General features: G+C 39.9%; 3 protein-coding genes across 4 annotated transcripts in view; 2 read left to right on the top strand and 1 right to left on the bottom strand.

Moving 5' to 3' along the window:
- Positions 1-1,929, top strand: part of fam32a (family with sequence similarity 32 member A) — a 4,482-nt gene extending 2,553 nt beyond the window's left edge. The window contains exons 3-4 of the mRNA XM_014014197.1: positions 72-125; positions 1,724-1,929. Of these exons, the coding sequence (XP_013869651.1) occupies positions 72-125; positions 1,724-1,792 (123 nt within the window). The 3' untranslated portion in view covers positions 1,793-1,929. The remainder of the gene's footprint in view (positions 1-71; positions 126-1,723) is intronic.
- A 61-nt stretch (positions 1,930-1,990) lies between these two features.
- fh (fumarate hydratase) lies at positions 1,991-3,887 on the bottom strand. The gene has a single exon (XM_014014196.1). The coding sequence runs from the start codon at positions 3,846-3,848 to the stop codon at positions 2,349-2,351; it is 1,500 nt and encodes a 499-aa protein (XP_013869650.1). The 5' UTR covers positions 3,849-3,887; the 3' UTR covers positions 1,991-2,348.
- Positions 3,888-6,505: 2,618 nt separating this feature from the next.
- Positions 6,506-19,365, top strand: hdgfl2 (HDGF like 2). 2 transcript variants are annotated; one of them, XM_014014195.1, is made up of 16 exons: positions 6,506-6,760; positions 7,208-7,284; positions 7,821-7,962; positions 8,751-8,939; positions 9,892-10,014; positions 10,104-10,172; positions 10,995-11,175; positions 11,297-11,381; positions 11,498-11,795; positions 11,915-12,048; positions 12,148-12,215; positions 12,306-12,376; positions 12,466-12,567; positions 14,447-14,603; positions 14,688-14,802; positions 18,211-19,365. In XM_014014195.1, the coding sequence occupies exons 1-16, from the start codon at positions 6,689-6,691 to the stop codon at positions 18,308-18,310; spliced, it is 1,983 nt and encodes a 660-aa protein (XP_013869649.1). In that variant the 5' UTR covers positions 6,506-6,688; the 3' UTR covers positions 18,311-19,365. The 2 variants fall into 2 exon arrangements, with proteins under 2 accessions (XP_013869649.1, XP_013869648.1); XM_014014194.1 differs by having other exon boundaries at positions 6,507-6,760; positions 14,685-14,802.
- Positions 19,366-19,555: the final 190 nt, after the last annotated feature.

Raw genomic sequence — 19,555 nt, 5'->3', positions numbered from 1 at the left:
ATATAAAAATATCAAGACGATATATATATATATTGTTTTTGCACTTATCCATCTTTCTCTTTTTTTTGCAGCAAATGGAGCGGATTTTAAAGAAAGCATCAAAAACACACAAACACAGAGTAGAGGTGAGTCTGACTTCTGGTCTGAGTTGTAGAACTGGACCCTCCCTTAATTTATTACAATGCGCTGCTATAACTTTAATCCAGTGCATCATGAACCAGACTGTCGTCTTTTATCCTGCGTTTAAATGTTTTCTCTGTGGAGAGTTGTCGTCCTAAAATTGATTTTTAAGTGTCTTGATTTGTCATTGTGACATTGATGTTTAATGCTACGTTCACACCGAACGCGTTTTGAGCGGCCAAAAAGCACAAAACGCCTCTCGTTGGACGCACTATTTTCAGACCGAAGAACGCACTAGTGTTCAGACCAGAACAAGCAGCAGCAGCGAGGTGTGGGAGGAGCTTGTCCTCGGCGGGTGAATAAAGATAAAGTAAAATAAAATGCCTTTGATTTATTTAATAAAAAGCATGCGAACGTTGCGCACAGCAGATAATTAACTCACCACATGATTAGAGGCGATTTGTTCAGTTAGTTTCGTCACTCCAGAAGCTGCCAGCTGACGTACCATTTTTTTTTGGTCCCGAGCAGCTGATCCACATCAGTGCTGATATATCCTGCCAGAAAATCCAACTGCACACGGTCGATTTCAGGTAAAGATCTCCAGTTCGTCTGTTTCGGTTTTCAGTGGGAGACACGTCGAGCGGCGAAAAGTTCACATATTTGAACTCTGGCGGCGGCGGCTTCCGCAGTACCGCATGTGCGGAAAACGCTCTGCGCTCCTTCCGCCTTCCTTGCGCGCCGCCCAAAATGTACGTGACGCGACGCACAACCCCTAGAGGCGTGTCCTCCTTAGACTTTGCATGTAAATCGTCCGCTCCTGCCGCTCAAAACGCATTCGGTGTGAACGTACCATAAATGTATGGAAGACCAAGACTGACATCATTAAAAATAAAAGCAGAAATGTATAAATGAGCAAATAAATAAATAAGTACTTAAATTGCACCAATTAATTAAAAAAATTCCCTCATTTCCCCTAGTTTTTCCAATTTATTTCCAACAAATTACATGTTTTAGCACATTGTTTTTCGTTTATTTTTACATGCATTTGAGTTTTATTTTTCCCACAAGTCTTTTTATTTCCACGAAAAATAAGAAGGAAAAACTCCTACCTGTGCCTTTTTGTTTTAAACTAAGCTTTAAACTGAGGCAGTGCAAGCCAGCACTTTGGATCTGCACATGGATCCTGCTCCTTCCTGTTTATTGGTCAACAGTAGAAGAGCTGTCCCAAGATGGGCGGCCCGCCTTGTTTGCATAATAAAAATAAAGACTTGTGGTGAAAAAACAAATTCATCTACAAGTAAAAGGAAAAACAAATAACATAAAAGGAAAACTGCTAAAATATAAATTGTGTGCTACAATATATAATTTGTTGGAAATGTGCAGGAAAAAAATGGTCAAACTATAAAACATAAAGGAAATTCTCCTTTCTTAAATTAACTGTCACATTTTAAGTATATTTATTGGGCCTTTTTATATACAGTTCTTTTGTCAGTTTCGATTCTCTATATAAATGAACCTGTGGTATATAAAAGGTAACCTGAAAATTAAATCATAAAACATGTTCATCTTGTAATTTATATTAATTACCATTTTATCCTTACAGGATTTTAATCGCCACCTGGACAACCTGACCGAGCATTACGATATTCCAAAAGTCAGCTGGACCAAGTGAAAGAGGAGATGGTTACCTTTTTTACGTGCAAATTTTTGTTTATTTTTCATAAAAGCCAAGTTTGAGCTGACTCAGCATTCATTCTGAAGTTGTAACTCTTTGGTGTGCACAATAAAGTATTTAATGTTTTGTTTTCACTTTAGACTACACAAGTCTTTGTGTACCATGGTGTTTAAAGAAAACATGGATCAAAGTGCATTTATTTTGAAACAATACATTTATTTGAACTGTGAAAATGGCACAGATGTTGTAAACCTTAAGTCAAAGCGTACTGCAATCCAAGCATCCATGATGGATTTAACGGTGACACAAATTAAAATCAAATTTAAGATGTTACTGGAGGACAAAAGTCACAAGGTTTTATTCAGAAAACGGTCCTATAGAATATGTTTTAGACGGAGATCAAAGAATTCTCTGGGATTTTAATTCAAGATCTTTGGGATTCAGAAAATTAATGTTCACTCAGTTCAACAGCTCAGATGTCTACACAAGCCCCCCTCCTCGCTGCAGAAAAGAGCGTTTGTTGTGTTCCGTAGTGTTCTCGAGTTTCCAGACTTCACTTGGGCCCCAACATCTCACTGGGCTTCACCCACTGGTCGAACTGCTCCTCGGTCAGGTAGCCCAGCTCCACGGCCGTGGCCTTCAGCGTCGAACCCTTCTTGTGGGCCGTCTTGGCGATGGTGGCCGCCTTGTCGTAACCGATGTGAGGGTTGAGTGCCGTGACCAGCATCAGGGACTCGTTCATGAGCTTGTTGATCCTCTCCACGTTGGCCTGGATCCCCACCACGCAGTTGTTGGTGAAGGACACGGAGGCGTCGCCGAGGAGCCGCGCCGAGTTCAGCACGTTCTTCACCATCATGGGCTTGAAGACGTTGAGCTCGAAGTGTCCGTTGCTGCCTCCGACGGTCACCGCCACGTGGTTCCCCATCACCTGCGCCGCCACCATGGTCATGGCCTCGCACTGGGTGGGGTTCACCTTCCCGGGCATGATGCTGCTCCCCGGCTCGTTCTCCGGCAGGATGAGCTCCCCCAGACCCGAGCGGGGTCCCGAGCCCAAGAAGCGGACGTCGTTGGCGATCTTCATCATGCTGACCGCCACCGTGTTCAGGGCTCCGCTCAGCTCCACCAGGGCGTCATGAGCGGCCAGGGCTTCGAACTTGTTGGGGGCCGTGATGAACGGCAGGCCGGTGAGAGAGGCGACGGTGGACGCCACTTTCTCCGCGAAGCCGACGCGGGTGTTGAGTCCAGTCCCGACCGCCGTGCCTCCAGCCGCCAGCTCGTACACCCTTGGCATGGCGGCCTTCACACGCTCTATGCTGTACTTCACCTGCTGGACGTAGCCGCCGAACTCCTGTCCGAGCGAGAGCGGGACGGCGTCCTGGGTGTGGGTGCGTCCGATCTTGATGATGTCTTTGAACTCTTCGGCCTTGGCGGCCAGAGCGTCGTGCAGAGTCTGCAGGCCGGGCAGCAGGACCTGGTGGACCTCTGTGGCGACAGCGATGTGCATCGCGGTGGGGAAGGTGTCGTTGGAGCTTTGACTCTTGTTGACGTGGTCGTTGGGATGAACTGGATCCTTGGAGCCTAGTTTCCCTCCCAGGATCTCAATTGCCCGGTTGCTGATCACCTCATTGACGTTCATGTTGGTCTGAGTTCCTGATCCAGTCTGCCACACCACCAGAGGGAAATGATCATCCAGCTTCCCGGCTGACACTTCATCAGCAGCCTGAACGATGGCATCTGCTATCTTTGGGTCGAGCCCGTAATCCTTGTTCACCTGGGCAGCTGCTTTCTTCAGGATACCAAAAGCTTTGATCACTTGGAGGGGCATCCTCTCACTCGGTCCCCCTATCTTGAAGTTCATGGTGGATCTGACAGTCTGAGCACCGTAGTACTTGTCAGCTGGGACCTTGAGCTCGCCAAACGTGTCCCGTTCGACCCTGTACTCCGAACTAGCCATTCTAGACGTGTAGACGAGGAGTTTGGAGTTGACGTGGAGTTTTTGCAAAGTTCGGAGGTTGCAGTTAAACTGCTGGACGGTTCTAAAAGAGCGAAACATGGCTTCGCGTTAGAGGTGAACCCGGGGGGCGGTCAACGTATTGGACGGAAAAGAAACCCGATTGCAAGTCAGCCAATCCGGAGGCAGGGAAGGCGGGACTTCCGCTGTGTCTGGCGTATCAAGTGACGGAGAATAGACAGCGACGTCCGGTTCTGTAAAGAGTTTCAAAATATCAAACAACTATTTCCGGTGTGAAATCAATTCCTAACAAATAATACTTTTATTAAATTAATGGTTCATTAAATAGTATTTAAAGCAAAACATACACTGGTTATGATAAAATGTGTGTTTTCTAATGTATTAAAAATAATAATAATAAACTAATTTATTGTTTAAAGCTTTATTGTAGTAGGGATGACAAAGGTTTCTTTACAGAACAGATATGTGACTTGTAGTTTTTTTTTATATTTTCGTAAATACCATGTTTTATGCTTTCACATTGAAATAAAAGAAAACTGCAAAAATAAATGAATTAAAAAAATAAATAAATTCAGGACTGAGGTGCTAAAACTTTATTTTAGCTACATACCCTTTTTGGTCATTGCTGTATTCTATTTATACATAGAATATTTTATAATTTTCTGATCTTACATATAGACAATTGGTTAGTGTGTGTGTGCGTGTGTGTGTGTGTGTGTGTGTGTGTGTGTGTGCGCGCGCGTATATATATATATATATATATATATATATATATGTGCGCATATATATATATGCGCGTGCACAGACACACACACGCACACACACTAACCAATTGTCTATATGTAAGATCAGAAAATTATAAAATATTCTACAGTGGTTTGCAAAAGTATTCATACCCCTTGAACTTTTCCATATTTTGTCACATTACAACCACAAACATAAATATATTTCACTGGAATTTAATGTGAAAGACCAACACAAAGTGGTATACAATTGTGAAGTGGAAACAAAATTTTACATGAATCAAAACATTTTTTACAAATAAAAAACTGAAAAGTGCGACGTGCAAAAGTATTCAGCCCCCTTTTCCCTGAGTGCAACCAATTGCATTCAGAAGTTGCCTGATGACTGCTAATGACTCAAAAGGGTCCACCTGTGTGTAATCTAATCTCAGTACAAATACAGCTGCTCCGTGACGGCCTCAGATGTTGGTTAAGAGAATATTGGGGAGCAAACAGCATCATGAAGTCCAAAGAACACACCAGACAGGTTAGGAATATGGTTTTGGAGAAGTTTAAAGCAGGCTTAGGTTATAAAAAGATTTCCCAAGCTTTGAACATCTCACGGAGCACTGTTCAATCCATCATCCGGAAATGGAAAGAGTATGGCACCACAGTAAACCTGCCAAGACAAGGCCGTCCACCTAAACTTACAGGCCGAACAAGGAGATCACTGATCAGAGAGGCAGCCAAGAGGCCCATGGTGACTCTGGATGAAATGCAGAGAGCCACAGCTCAGGTGGGGGAAACTGTCCACAGGACAACAATTAGTCGTGCACTACACAAATGTGGTCTTTATGGAAGAGTGGCAAGGAGAAAGCCATTGTTAAAAGAAAACCATAAGAAGTCCCGTTTGCAGTTTGCCAGAAGCCATGTTGAGGACACAGCAAACATGTGGAAGAAGGTGCTTTGGTCAGACGAGACCAAAATTGAACTTTTTGGCCACAATGCAAAACGCTATGTGTGGCGGAGAAAGAACACTGCACATCACTCTGAAAACACCATCCCCACTGTCAAATATGGTGGTGGCAGCATCATGCTCTGGGGGTGCTTCTCTTCAGCAGGGACCGGGAAGTTGGTCAAAGTTGATGGGAAGATGGATGGAGCCAAATACAGGGCAATCTTGGAAGAAAACCTGTTGGAGTCAGCAAAAGATTTGAGACTGGGGCGGAGGTTCACCTTCCAGCAGGACAACGACCCTAAACATAAAGCCAAAGCTACAATGGAGTGGTTTAAAAAAAAGAATATTCATGTGTTAGAATGGCCCAGTCAAAGTCCAGACCTAAACCCAATTGAGAATTTGTGGCAAGATCTCAAAACTGCTGTTCACAAACGCTCTCCATCCAATCTGACTGAGCTTGAGCTGTTTTGCAAGGAGGAATGGGCAAGAATTGCAGTCACTAGATGTGCAAAGCTGGTGGAGACATACCCTAAAAGACTTGCAGCTGTAATTGCAGCAAAAGGTGGCTCCACAAAGTATTGACTCAGGGGGGCTGAATAATTTTGCACATCGCACTTTTCAGTTTTTTATTTGTAAAAAATGTTTTGATTCATGTAAAATTTTGCTTCCACTTCACAATTGTATACCACTTTGTGTTGGTCTTTCACATTAATTCCAGTGAAATATATTTATGTTTGTGGTTGTAATGTGACAAAATATGGAAAAGTTCAAGGGGTATGAATACTTTTGCAAACCACTGTATGTATAAATAGAATACAGCAATGACCAAAAAGGTTATGTAGCTAAAATAACAATATTCTAACAATAAGACTTAGTGTTACAATAAATCCATTTGGTAAAATGCTCTCAGGTAAATGTGCTAATTTAGATATTTTAAAGCGTTTACTAAAATTAATTAGAATTTGTAATTTCATTACCTCTAGTAAACAACCCAAACGCTAAGTACTTTATTTTGAAGTCTACGATTGATTCCTAAGCGGAAGTACCTTGTGCGATACTTCTATCTTCGGTCTCGCGGTAACGTTAGTATTCGGTTAGTATGCAGCTGCTAGCTTGCTAGCTAACTCCATCGTTTCCAGGTTTTGTGTCGACCTGAAAACATCAAACCTTTAGAGACACGGGAAGACAGCGCGACTGATTTTTTTTCCCCCAGCACCCAGGCTGCACGGAGAAGTGGAACAATGCCGCACAACTTCCAGCCCGGAGACCTGGTCTTCGCTAAAATGAAGGGATACCCCCACTGGCCAGCTCGGGTAAGCGAGCAAAGGAGCCGAAGGGGCGGAGAGGAGGGGGTGGGCTGCTCTGCATGGGACGCTGGAAAAGATTATCTTGTGTTCATTCCTGTAGAATCTAATGAAAACCAACAAACACATAAACCATAGTCTGCGTGCTGAAATGCTGTTTATAACCCCCAGTATCATGTGAATGAATAGTAGCATCTGCAAGAGACACTGCTGGCCTAATGTCTGCAGGGAGACAGCGAAGCTAACGATGTTAATTTGGAAATGACGTTTGTGATAACTGAGGCTTGTTTCCTGTATTACAAACTCTTTTTTTTTTTCCCTAAGACGTAGAAAAACCACACTGATTATTTTAGGCGCAGAAAATGTTTCAGTTTCAGGAGCATTGGATCTCACAGTGTTTATCTCTTGGTTATTACTTGATTTTTATTTTATTTTATTTTTTTTACTTGTTTACAGATTGAAGATGTGGCTGATGGAGCTGTGAAACCACCTCCTAATAAAATCCCGATTTTTTTCTTTGGGACTCATGAAACGTGAGTGTTCTCGTCGTCTGGGATTAACTGTGTTTAATACTTTGTTGTGCAGTTGTAGCTCCAGCTTTTGCTGATTTCCGTTTCATATTTTAAACAGCAACAAGCTGTCAGAGCCGTGGAGTCACATTTATTATGTATGGCTGAATGTAGTAGTTTTACACACAAGAACATCTAATGCAAATGTTGTAGATTGTCCTATTTGATAAAATAAAGACAAGTTTGATGTTTTTAGGTCTACATGAAAGAATGAGACTGGATTCGAGCACTGTCTGTGTTTTATTTAATGTGTCATATGGCTGTTTATTATGCATGATTTATTTGGTTGTTCAGACTTATAAATGTAATTTTAATGGCAAACAAAATAAGAGTTGTGTTGACAGTGTTTAATTAAAGCCACCACTAGAGGGCTCAGTGTGCTGATTTAAAGTGTATCCAATATGGACTAATTCTAATAAAAGTGTGAGCATCCTGTTATTCAAAACTCGAGTTGCCCACCTCTCGACTGCCCGTTAAGTTGATTCTTTTCTTTGTCACAGAGCATTCCTTGCACCGAAGGATCTTTTTGCTTATGAAAAGTACAAAGAGCGATATGGAAAACCCAACAAAAGGAAGGGGTTCAACGAAGGTTTATGGGAGATCCAGAACAATCCACATGCCTCTTACAGCGCCCCACCTGTAGTAAGTTAACCTGATACTTAAAGATCCAAATGTTCTCCTAAACCAGCTGTCTTCCTATTTAATCCTAGGCTATACTCACACTGTAAGCAAATGCAACCCAAATTATTATTATTATTTTTTTTTTCAAGTCCGACCCAGTCCTTTTCATTATGTGGTACCAAATCAGAGTATTGACGCCAAAGTGATGCAGTTTAAATCTTGTAACTCTGCATGGCTAGAGAGCAAAGGTCCAGATTTTTTATTTTTTTATTTTCCATGCCCTGGATGACTTAGAATCCACATAAACAAAGCAACGTTCGTCTCTCTCGGACCATATCAATACTAAACTTACTGAATCAATATTTTAGTTTTAGCTCATCACTTTTTCCCAAAAATACATGCTGCACTGGAGCAGCCGGTTAGATGTAAGCAGTGAACTAAACAAACATGTCAGACAAATATTTAATTGGCTCTGATTGCACAACAGCTTCAGAATCGACATGCTAACATGTAGCATCTATATTTAGCTACCACTGTAAACAGCGAGCTGAATGTGTCATCGCGTCATTTTCTGCGCATGCGGGTCGCATCGGTGCTGTGGGGGGTTCAAACTGGAGTCTGATGGAGGTCACGTTTAAAATACAATGTGATCGTACATGTGCCAAAAAATCCTATTTGAGTATTAAGACCTGAAGTGTGAACGTAGCCTCGGACAGGGTTTTTAAAATGCCTTGATATTAAAGGTTTTATCGAGGTGTGAAGACACCGTAGATATTATATCGAAAGAAATTTGCCTCGTATTCCTGCAGCCAGCTAGCTCCTCTGACAGCGAAGGCAACGATGGTGGAGGAGGAGCAGGAAGTGACGAGGAGGAGGATGACGAGGGCGCCCCAGTTCCTCGAAAAGCCGACTCGGGTAGCGAGGACGACTCCAACTCCGGGAGCGACGACAGACGAAAGGGAGGAGGAGGAGTGAAGAGAAAGCCACCGGCTCCAAAGGTAAATAAAACAAACAGCATTTTACTCACAACAAACGAGGGTCAGGTTAAATCATGTCGCGTGCAGTTAACTGTCAGAAAATAATTTAATGGTTGATATTTGACACTTGGTGATTAATTCCACCCAGTGCTTCTTTTTTCTATTCTGTTTTACCTTGTCAAAGTCCTCACTCTGTCTCAGTTTATCTCTGCCTTTGAGCTGCTCTCTCCTGTCTGAAGAGGTTCTGACTGCAGCTCAGGCCTCAGCTCCATCTCAGTCAGCTGTAGCTCCACGTTCAAATATCACCTCATTGTTTTGACTCAAAGACACTAAAACTGACTAAACACACTATCTATACCCTAACTATAAAACCCAAACACACAAAATATCACACACCTCATTACTCAGTCCTGATCTCTCTCTCCACCACAGTCAATTCTTCCTGTAGATTTTTTATTTTTTATTTATTTTATTTTATTTTATTTTTTTTGGCATTTGTCACTTAATTTCAAGAGTCAGTCAGAAAAGAGTTTGGGGGTCTAATGTTAGTTTGGTGGGGTGGGAGTGAGACCACAGGGTGGATTAAGGTGTTTTTCCCACCACTTGCCTTTTGCTGCCTGCCACTGCAACGCAAAAAACAAATAAGTGCTGTGAATTATTTATTTTAACTTCAGTTTTACTTGGAATATCAACATAATTTTAAGAAATGGTGTTTAGCTTTAAAGTCTGTACTTTTTAAAAATATTGGAACGGATTCTTAGAGTAGAGAGAGCACGTCTTTCCCACTAGCATGATTTAAATCAGTCAAGTGACCGGGGTCCAGGGACTCCAGGGGTTTAATTATCACATCAGTCGTTATCGGCTAATTGGCCAACCCCACAACAAACGTCTGTTACCAAGTTATTGAACTGAACAGAAAATGATTTCTTTGCTAACGTCTCATTTAAAAGATAAGTGTTCTTTTCTGTTTTAGCGGCCTCCTCCACCTAAAAAAGCCCGCGGTTCTTCTAGTGACCGAGATGAGGAGGAGAGCGTGTCTCCGTCCGAATCAGAACCAACACCGTCAGAGTCTGACTCCGGCAAAAATAGTGACAAGGTCCAAACACAAAAGTACATTTTGTAGAATGATTTCTGATTGTGGTGACAGACTATGATCAATCTGTGTTTTGTCCTTTTTTTAAACAGGATTTTACTCCAGAGAAGAAATCTGGAGGACGAGGTGGAAAGAAAGCGGTTGGCAGAGGGAAGAAGAAGGTAAACTTTTGCCCTCGTTGTTTTGTTTATTTATAGGTGAGATCAGAGCTCTATAAAGTACTTGGAAAAAAATTAATAAAAGTAGAATTACATGAACAGAAAATGACTTTGGTAAAAAATAAATTTAACTGACAAGAAAACTACTCAAGTAAAAGTCATAAAACTGTTCACAAAAATTGGAAAAGTGAAAATAAAAATACTTTTACTTTTACACACTCTAATAAATAAACCGATGGTTTTATTGAACCAAACTGGTTCCACTAAGCCACGTTTAGTAAATTGAGCAATAAATATATATTATTTGCTCAGTTTGCGTGACTTGGCTCAGTGGAGCCAGCTGACATGACTTTATTGAGTAAATTCAACACTTTGTTTTTAGAGTGCAGAAACATCTCCTTTCATGAATTTGAACATATTTAATTTGGTAAGGAGTAACTAGGTGTTACATTTTAAAGTAAAGAAGTAAAAGTATAATTTTTAACATTAAAATGTAACGAAATAAAAATAAAAGTAGCTATTAAAAAATAATTGGTAAAATTACAAATCCTCAAAAAACTACTTACTGTATTTATTCTTGTATAATACTAGAAATTTAACCCTAAAAATCATCATAAAGTGGGGGGGGGGGGTAATTATTATACATGGGTTATTGATAATTAGATTTTTAATGCTTTTTAAGCTCAAAAGATGATCGTATTATATATGAATAAATACAGTAAGTACTGTAATAAAATAAATGTACTTAGTTACTATAAACCTCTGGGTGAGATTAACCACATTTCTCTCTCTCTTTATCCAACTTTTCTTCGTGTGATGCAACAGAAGGCCTCGTCTGACTCAGATTCAGACTCAGGATCAGGGTCAGAGAGGAAGGTGGTGGACAGCGACTCTGAAGACGAGAAGCCTCGGCCCGCTCTGTCTGGCTCCGAATCCCAGTCTGGCTCAAAGTCTGGCTCAGAGTCTGATGCACCGCCTCGCAAGGGCCCACAGGCTCGCAAGAAAGGTCAGACCTACGCAGGATTTGTGTTTTTTTTTTTAAAGTCATTTTAAGAAAAGAAGAATTTAGGCTCTGATTTAATAAAACATTTCAGTCAGCTGTTCACGATGTTTTGTCTGATTTCCAGAGAAACCGGCGCCGAAGCCTCGTGCGCGGAAACCCAAACCTGCCCCGGTGAAACGAGCTCCTTCGTCATCCTCCGACAGCGACAGGTCAGGCTGCTCTGGAGCTGCCATTTTTACCGGGGCGTGAGTCACACGCTGTAAACACGGGCTTCATTTTGAATCTTTTCTTTCTTTTTTTTCTCTTCTTCTTCTTCTTCTTACAGTGACAGTGAACCCGACCGCATCAGCGAATGGAAAAAACGTGACGAGGAGCGCAGGCGAGAGCTGGAGGAGAAGAGGAAAAAGGAGGAGGCCGAGGAGCTCCGCCGACTGCGTGAAAGAGAGAAAGAAGAGGAAGAGAAAAGGAAAAAAGACAAAGACAAGGCTAAAAAAGGCAGCGACAGTGACAGCAGCAGTAGTTCAGATGAAGGCATAGATGATCACCCTCTGAAGAAGTCCAAGAAACCCCCTCCACCCCCGATCCCTGCACCCTCTGACTCAGACTCGCCACCACCAGCTGAGGTAAACGTCGATTTACCTTCCAGCCACGTGAACTAGAACACGCTACACAAGATATAATGTTTTATTTATAGCAGGGTGATTGCGTATGATGTGTAATTTCTTCTTTTCCTGTCCAAAAGGTGAAAAAATCGCACAAGAAGCAAGAGAAACAGAAAGCGGCGAAAGTGAAAAAAGAGAAGGAGAGAAAAGAACGAAAGGAGAAAGAGCTGAAGGAGAAGAAAGCCAGACGGGCAGAGGAGAAGTCCAGAGCCAGGTGAGCGAACAAATACGAGCAGACAACAATTCGTAAACCTTTTTTAGATAAACTCAATGAAACACCGAAGGACACAGATCACAGAGTTCCCTTTAACAGGTCTAGGCCAGAAAAACCCAAACGCAGACCAGAGAGGCAGCAGGAAAAGAAAGTAGAAAAGAAAAAGGGTCAGTAGCATTCACTGTTTAATCTCTACTACAGCTTTTCAAATTCTCCTATTAGTGTAAGTTGTAATAATGTTTTTTTTGTACACTCAGAGCCATCACCAGAGGAAAGACTACAGAAACTCCATACAGATATTAAGTTTGCACTCAAAGTGGACAACCCTGTAAGTTACAGAAATAACAGTTCAGTGCTGATGTGTGTCTCAATGCTTCAAGTAAAACTGACTTTTTTATATATTTGTTTGTTTTCTAGGACATCGAACGATGTCTACAAGCCCTGGAGGAGCTGGATTCTGTACCAGTTACCAGCCAGATTCTCCATAAGAACGCTGAAGTTATAGCCACATTAAAAAAGGTACGCACATTTATTCTGGTTATTGTTGAGGGGCCACTGCAGCTCGGTGGTAAGTGCTGCAGTCTTTTAATCCTACAGCTGCAGGTTTGGGCCTGGGTTGTGTCAGGAAGGACATTTGGTGTAAAAGATTTTACAAATCTTTCATGCAAGTTGGCTCGCTCTGCAGAAGTGAGCAGTCGAAAGAAAAACAACAAGATTCTGTTTGTTGTTTGGCTGCAGGTAGGTCGATAGATGAGTAGGTAGTTAGTAAGAGTGTAACAATACATTGATCCATATTGATATATCGATTAAATGGTTAATGATTCAATTATGAGTGTTCCCATGGGTCCTTGAAATCATTGAAAGTTTGTGAATTGATAAAAATAATTTCAAGGCCCTGGAAAGTTTGTGAAAACAGCCAAAAATTATACTTGTCCTTGAAAGTCCTTGAATTTTTTTTTTTTTTTTTTTGTTCTCTATTCACACGACAGATTTTCATCATCTGTAAAAAAATAAAATAAAAACCTTACATTTGTTCCGGTGGATAACTCAGGATTACGGTAAACTGACGTGGCTTTCAACAAATAACGTGAGCCATAGTCATAGTTTTAACCAATCAGAGCAGAGTAGGACAGGTCGTTCTTTCTGAGCTCAGGTGAGACCACCACAGCTCCTCCTGTCCTCAGGGTCTGGACATGTTCACACACCCTCCTCCCAAACTGAGCTGCTGAATCTCCCAGGACATAATTACATGTCCATGTATTGTGGACATGAACGTAGGGTAAACATTTAATCCACTTTCTTTCATTGTTTCTGACTCAACAGTTTTTTTTATGTATTTCAGTTTTTCATTGAATTTACATGATATTAAACCTGTTTATTGGTAACATTCTGCTGTAGCAATAGGTAATTGCTGTCACGCGTGGTTCTTGAATTTGAGGAAATTGGAACTGGAAAGTCCTTGAAAGGTCCTTGAATTTGATGTTGACCAAGGTGTGGGAGCCCTGATTTATACTGAGGCAAAATGAAAATATCCATGTATATTGTCATCATATGCTCGTGGATCAATAATATGCCCATCTAACACAGTCATTCTGTTAGATGGGCAAATGATATCGCATTTTATCGATCACAGACTTGTGAATTTAAATTGAACTGAAATCGAATCATGACAGACTTTGTGATATCGAGAAAAATCAAATTGCCATCCAAACAAATCAATACAATATCATATCATGATACAACACTGCAGATCTCCAACTACTTCAACAATCAGTCAACTTTATTTTTTAATTATTTATTTATTTATTTTAGAGTTGATGACAGTGAAGTCAGCTTCCTTCCAAAAGACAAATGTCTCGGACATACAGTAGACATACTGTAACAGGATTATTATTATTATTAAAAGTGACCAGGTGCTCAATATAAAAATAAAACCATCTCCCAACCCTTAAAATCAATATCAGAATAAAAAGATAAAATGAGATTAAAAGATGAGACGAGATCAAATCAGGCTTGACCAGATAAAACCCAATGAGGCAAAATAAAACACATAAGAACAAAATAAAAATGATATAAGGCAAGATAAAAGGCTAAAAGAATAATCACAACTGAAACTATGCTGAAATTAATTTAAAATAACAGTATATGACGATAAAGATATATTTTGTTTCTGTGGGCTAAAAGGCTCAAGCGTGATATTTAATAAATTAGCTCTGTAGCCAATGCCATATATCGCCATATTAGCTTGGGAGCTAACGTGAAAGCTAAAAGGCTAAAGCTGAGGTTTCCTTCCATGAAGCAGCTCTGTTGTCCTCCACTGGCATGTTTAGTTTCTGGCTGAGTCATTTCTACGTTCTCTTCTCTGTTAACACCAAAAAACAATGTGTTGTCTACACAGATTCGACGATATAAGGCCAGTGCTGCAGTCATGGAGAAAGCCAGCGATGTTTATAACAAGTTAAAACTTCGTTTCGTGGGAAAGGCTGAGATGGCGACTAAACCTAAAACAGAGAACAAGGAGCCAGAGAATGATGAAAAAGAATCACAAAGCACTGGTAAAACTCATCATTTTTAAGCCATGCTGGATTTGATCTTCTCTGGCAGCTCTATATCAGTCTAAATGTGTCTTTTGTTAGAAGTCACTCCAGTGAACGGGGAGTCGGAGGAGAAGAAAAACGAGACGGAGGTGGAGGACAAACCGAATTCACCGTTACAGGAAGAAAACGACGACGACACAGCTTCAAGTCCAAACAGGTAAGAATCACTTATTAAGTGGTGTTCAGTGGTTTTAATACACTTTCTGTTGTGGTTCAGGTGTTTTCTGAGAACTAAAACCAATGTGCATTGATGAAAACATTAGCAACTATTGCATCAAAATATAATGAACACAGGTGTAGTCAAGACCGGCTGTTCCGAGACCAAGACCGAAACCGAATTTCAGGACATTGTTTTTGTTGTTTTTTTACACCACAAAGTGCAAAACCTAATGGAATTAAACAACCAAAACTGCTTCTTGCTATTAAATTAATAACTGTAGAAATAAACTAATATTAAAGTTATTAAATGCAGCATTACATTGATACACATTCTTTAAATGGAATTCATCAGCTTATTTTCCACAATTGAATGAAAAATAAAAACAGCGAGTGTAATAAAGATTTGCCATATTTAAAAATAATAAAAACTTAATCAAGTTTTTTTGTGTAGCACATTTCAGGAACAAGGCAGTTCAAAGTGCTTTACACAAAAAAACACAAAAACTACAAAGTTACACACAGTTAACAATTGAAGCATTACAGTTTGTCAGGTGTCATTGTTACACATCAACATGTTTATTAATGTTTCATTTATAATGTTTCATAAGCAACCCTAAACAGGTGGGTTTTCAGTCTTGATTTAAAGGATCAGATTTTCGGCTACAGTTCTACTGTTTTCTGGGAATTTGTTCCAGATTTGCGGTGCGTAAAAGCTGAATGCTGCTTCTCCATGTTTGGTTCTGGTCCTGGGGATGCAGAGCAGACCAGAACCAGAAGACCTGAGAGGTCTGGAAGGTTGATACAACAGCAGATCTCAAATGTGTTGTGGTGCTAAGCCGTTAAGTGATTTATAAACTAATAACAGTATTTTAAAGTCTATTCTCTGAGTTACAGGGAACCAGTGTAAGGACTTTAGAACTGGTGAAATGCTCTATCTTCCTGGTTTTAGTCAAAACATGAGCAGCAGCGTTCTAGATCAGCTGCAGCTGTCTGGTGGATTCTTTTAGGCAGACCTGTGAAGACACTGTTACAGTAATCAGTGGGACTAAAAACACATGGATGAGTTTCTCTAGATCTTGCTGAAACATTAGTCCTTTAATCCTAGAAAGTTCAGGTTGTTTAAACGTTTCAAAAAATATATGTTGAAAAGTAGCTCTAACACTTTTTACATGATTATAAAACTTAATAGAAAGTTTGCCAATATTACTGTAAGTAATTTTTGTGTAAAGTAAGCGTTAGGGTTGTATTTTTTGTTAATATTATTTGTTTGGGCAGAATAACAGAATAGAGGAATTCTCAGTTACATCATATTAAAAAATGTGTGTTGAAAAGTAGCTCTAACACATTTTACATGATTATAAAACTTAATTGAAAGATTGCCAATATTACTGTAAGTAATTTTTGTGTAAAGTAAGCAGTTAAAAATAATGGATGGGTGGATTTTTAACTTAGTTTTTTGAAAAAAAAAATTATAAGTTTTTTTAATAATTCTATTAGCTAGTAAAATTTTAAATGAGCACAAAACAAAGGTTTTTGAGACTCAAGAGGATTAAACTGGTAGGACCACCATTTTTTTAGGGGTTGGGGTGGGGGACATTGCCCCTCCTGGCCACCCCTGCTTGTGGCGCCCCTGATGATTGACATATGTTCCACAGAGAATGACAGTTTGAGCCGCAGCACTGCGCATCTCTGTGTTAGATGTCAGAAACAAACAGATATAGTTTATGTGGCTCTAGTAGAGACAAAACATTTCTAATTTATGACAGCTGAGTTATTAATAAGCGCCACAGAGACGATTTTCCCCCCTGACGCCAGGTCCGCTACGCCAGTGTTTCCCAAAGTTGGGGTCGGGACCCAAAGTGGGGTCCTGAAAAGATTTTCTGAATTAATTACATTTTTGCCTTAGTTGTTACAAATGAGTGAGGTTAGTATATTTAAAATGGATGAATGTAATATAAAAAACATTGTTACTATGCCCATGTTTTGTTGACCTGATACAAATGTTTATCATCCAAAAATAGTTGGGGGCTCAGGTCTCTGCTACTGTTTTGTACTATTCTGTGGGTCAAAAGCTGAAAAGTTTGGGAACCATTGGGGCTTGGGACCCAATTATGGGTCATGAAGCACCTTGGATAATCTCCAGACATCAATTTAAAGGGTAATAAAATGATTGCTGATGCAATATACAGTATTCCCTATAATTATTACAAAAACACAAAATAAGTAAAAATAAGTATTTATATTTGTGTACAAGCTGTTTAGATTGTCAAAAAGCCTGTGTTTTTAGGGTTATTAACTAAGTTTGTGTACTCAGACCAGTAATATTTGGGGTCACAAGTTTTTGCCATGGATATTTTGTGGGTCAGAAGATAAAAAGTTTGGGAACCACTGCGCTACGCGGCGCGAGCTGTTTGATTCTGCCAGTCCACCCCTGGAGGAGACAGACATTAGGGCAAGTTTTGAATGCTGGTCGTGAGGAAGCCTCGAGCTCAGAGGAGAAGCGAGCGAGGCTCCAACAGCACGGACTGCTCAGAAACAACTTGGGACAAAAAAATAAATAATATCTAGGCTATTTTATAAACAGATGAAGTTGCGTTTTAGACTGAATATTGCTTACAGATCTATTTTGACACAAAGTTCAGCCGTGGCTGGTTCTGAATGACAGCAGGACAGCCGCTCTCCTCTCTTCCTGGTTCTGCGCAGCGGCGCAGCATATCTGTGTGCGGCTGAAGATCAAAGGAAGTTATGTTTTTGTATTTTTTTGGACAAAAACTATTGCAGTCTCGGCCGGCCTCGACCAAAATTGTCGAGACCTAGAGCAACGAGACCAAGACCGAGGCCTAACAGTCCAAGACCGAGCCCAAGACCAGAAAAAAACGCATCGAGACCGGTCTCGAGCCCTCCACCTCTGATGAACAATATGAAATATAATAACCTTGAAAAAAAATTGTGAACCTCTTTTTTTTTAGTTGTAGCCACAAAAAACATGATTTTGAGCAGAAATTTTGTACATTTTTGTCATTTTCTCTTCTAGCTAGCAAAGCTTTTTTCTTTTCAGCTGACAAACCTTAATATTCAAACTTTGTTTATGGTTTCCTCAATGAAATGACATAAAATCATTAAAATAACTTAAAAACAGGATTCAGACCAAACATAAATGGGTTATCCTGATTACGAAGACAAATCAAGCCACATCTCTGGAGCTGCTCATGATATGAGGAAGATCAAAATGTAGCTTAAAAAGCAGGAATCTGAAAATATGCTGAGATCATTTTGACCAAACTGATCTAGCTTGATTCTAGTTTATTCTCAGTTTGTTATATAAATGTCTGATTCATCATGGTGTGTTGATTATTTTAGGTTTAATTTCGACACTTGTTTGTAACTGAAGTGTATTTCGTCTCAGGCGCAGCACAGACAGCCCAGCTGAACAACAGACAAACACGTACGATGAAGCAGACGGCTCCATCTCGGCAGAAAAAGAAGCGCCGGCTGTTGAAAGCTGAAAGACTCTTCACAATCTCAAGCAGCGGACCAAGTGCTAAAAATAAAAAATAAAAAAATGGTGGCCTCTGTTTGACGTCAGCTGGCGCCCCTGCCCCAGCGTCATCACAACACACACCCATCATTTCTTGCAGCATCTGTTACGTCAAATAATGGACATTTTGTGGTACATAGAAATCCAATCAATAAAGCCATCCATTCAAATAGTCTGGTCCACGTTTCTCACAGCAAAATAAGATGCTTCTTAGAGTGTTAGTTTATGGCGCTGCTCAAAGCCTTTTTTGTTGAGGTTGTTTCTGAAATGTTTTTCTTTTCACGCAACACTTGAACTCTCCGGGATGCTCAAGTCAAACTCCAGCTTCTCTTGACTGCTTTTATTTGTCTACGACACCAACTTTTTTTTTTTTCCGTTTGTTTTCCTCTGGTCTTTCACACTGTACTGAATAAATGCATTTTTAAACTTGGGTAAAATGGAATAAAACCTTACAGATTCTTTTACAGAGACCAGAAAGACCCGAGGTCAAGTTGTTAATCTGTTGATTTATGGCGTTTGTGCAGCTATTAACACCTGTTTGCTTCATTTTATAAAGCCTGCCAAACATCACAAAGTCCTCTTTTTTTGTGTGTTTAATGTTGACTGAGTGGTGAAATACTATTTGTTAGTCTTTTATGTTAAATATTATTTTTAATTATCTGGTCTAGATCCAGTCTGAAATGTAAAGAGTCATTTAAAGATGGTTTCTCACCTGATGATAACTGTTTTTTTTCTTTATTATTTTCAAAGAATTGTTTTCTTTTTTGTCTAAAATAATTGCTGTGCAGTTAAAACTTGCACTCTCCTCTGTTGTGTCTGCTTTCAGATTTTTGAATAATAAAATGAATTTAAATCCAGACTAAAACCAGTCCTCTCAAAACAAACATAATAAAAAAAAACAGCTACTCAGATCTCATAAAGATGCATCCTATTTTAACAACATTCAGTCGTGCATACACGTGTTTTTAATTGGTAAAGCATTTCTATAACAGTTGAGACTTTAATAAAAAATCTCAGCATGAATCCTTGCTTTCTCTTGTTTTCTGGTAACTACAAACGTGGTCCATTTAGGATTAAGTCGGCTGCCAGAATTACTAAATTAATACTAAATGAAGTACCGGTATGAACAAACCTTGTTTTACATACACATTACATCTTCTGTATATTTGGATTTTATTGTAAATTAGAACACATACTGTATGTATATATATAT

The sequence above is a fragment of the Austrofundulus limnaeus genome, unplaced genomic scaffold (assembly GCF_001266775.1).
Source record: "Austrofundulus limnaeus strain Quisiro unplaced genomic scaffold, Austrofundulus_limnaeus-1.0 Scaffold111, whole genome shotgun sequence".
Lineage (NCBI taxonomy): Eukaryota > Metazoa > Chordata > Actinopteri > Cyprinodontiformes > Rivulidae > Austrofundulus > Austrofundulus limnaeus.
The sequence above is the reverse complement of the archived record's forward strand: the minus strand, read 5'-3'. Positions and strand labels throughout refer to the sequence as shown.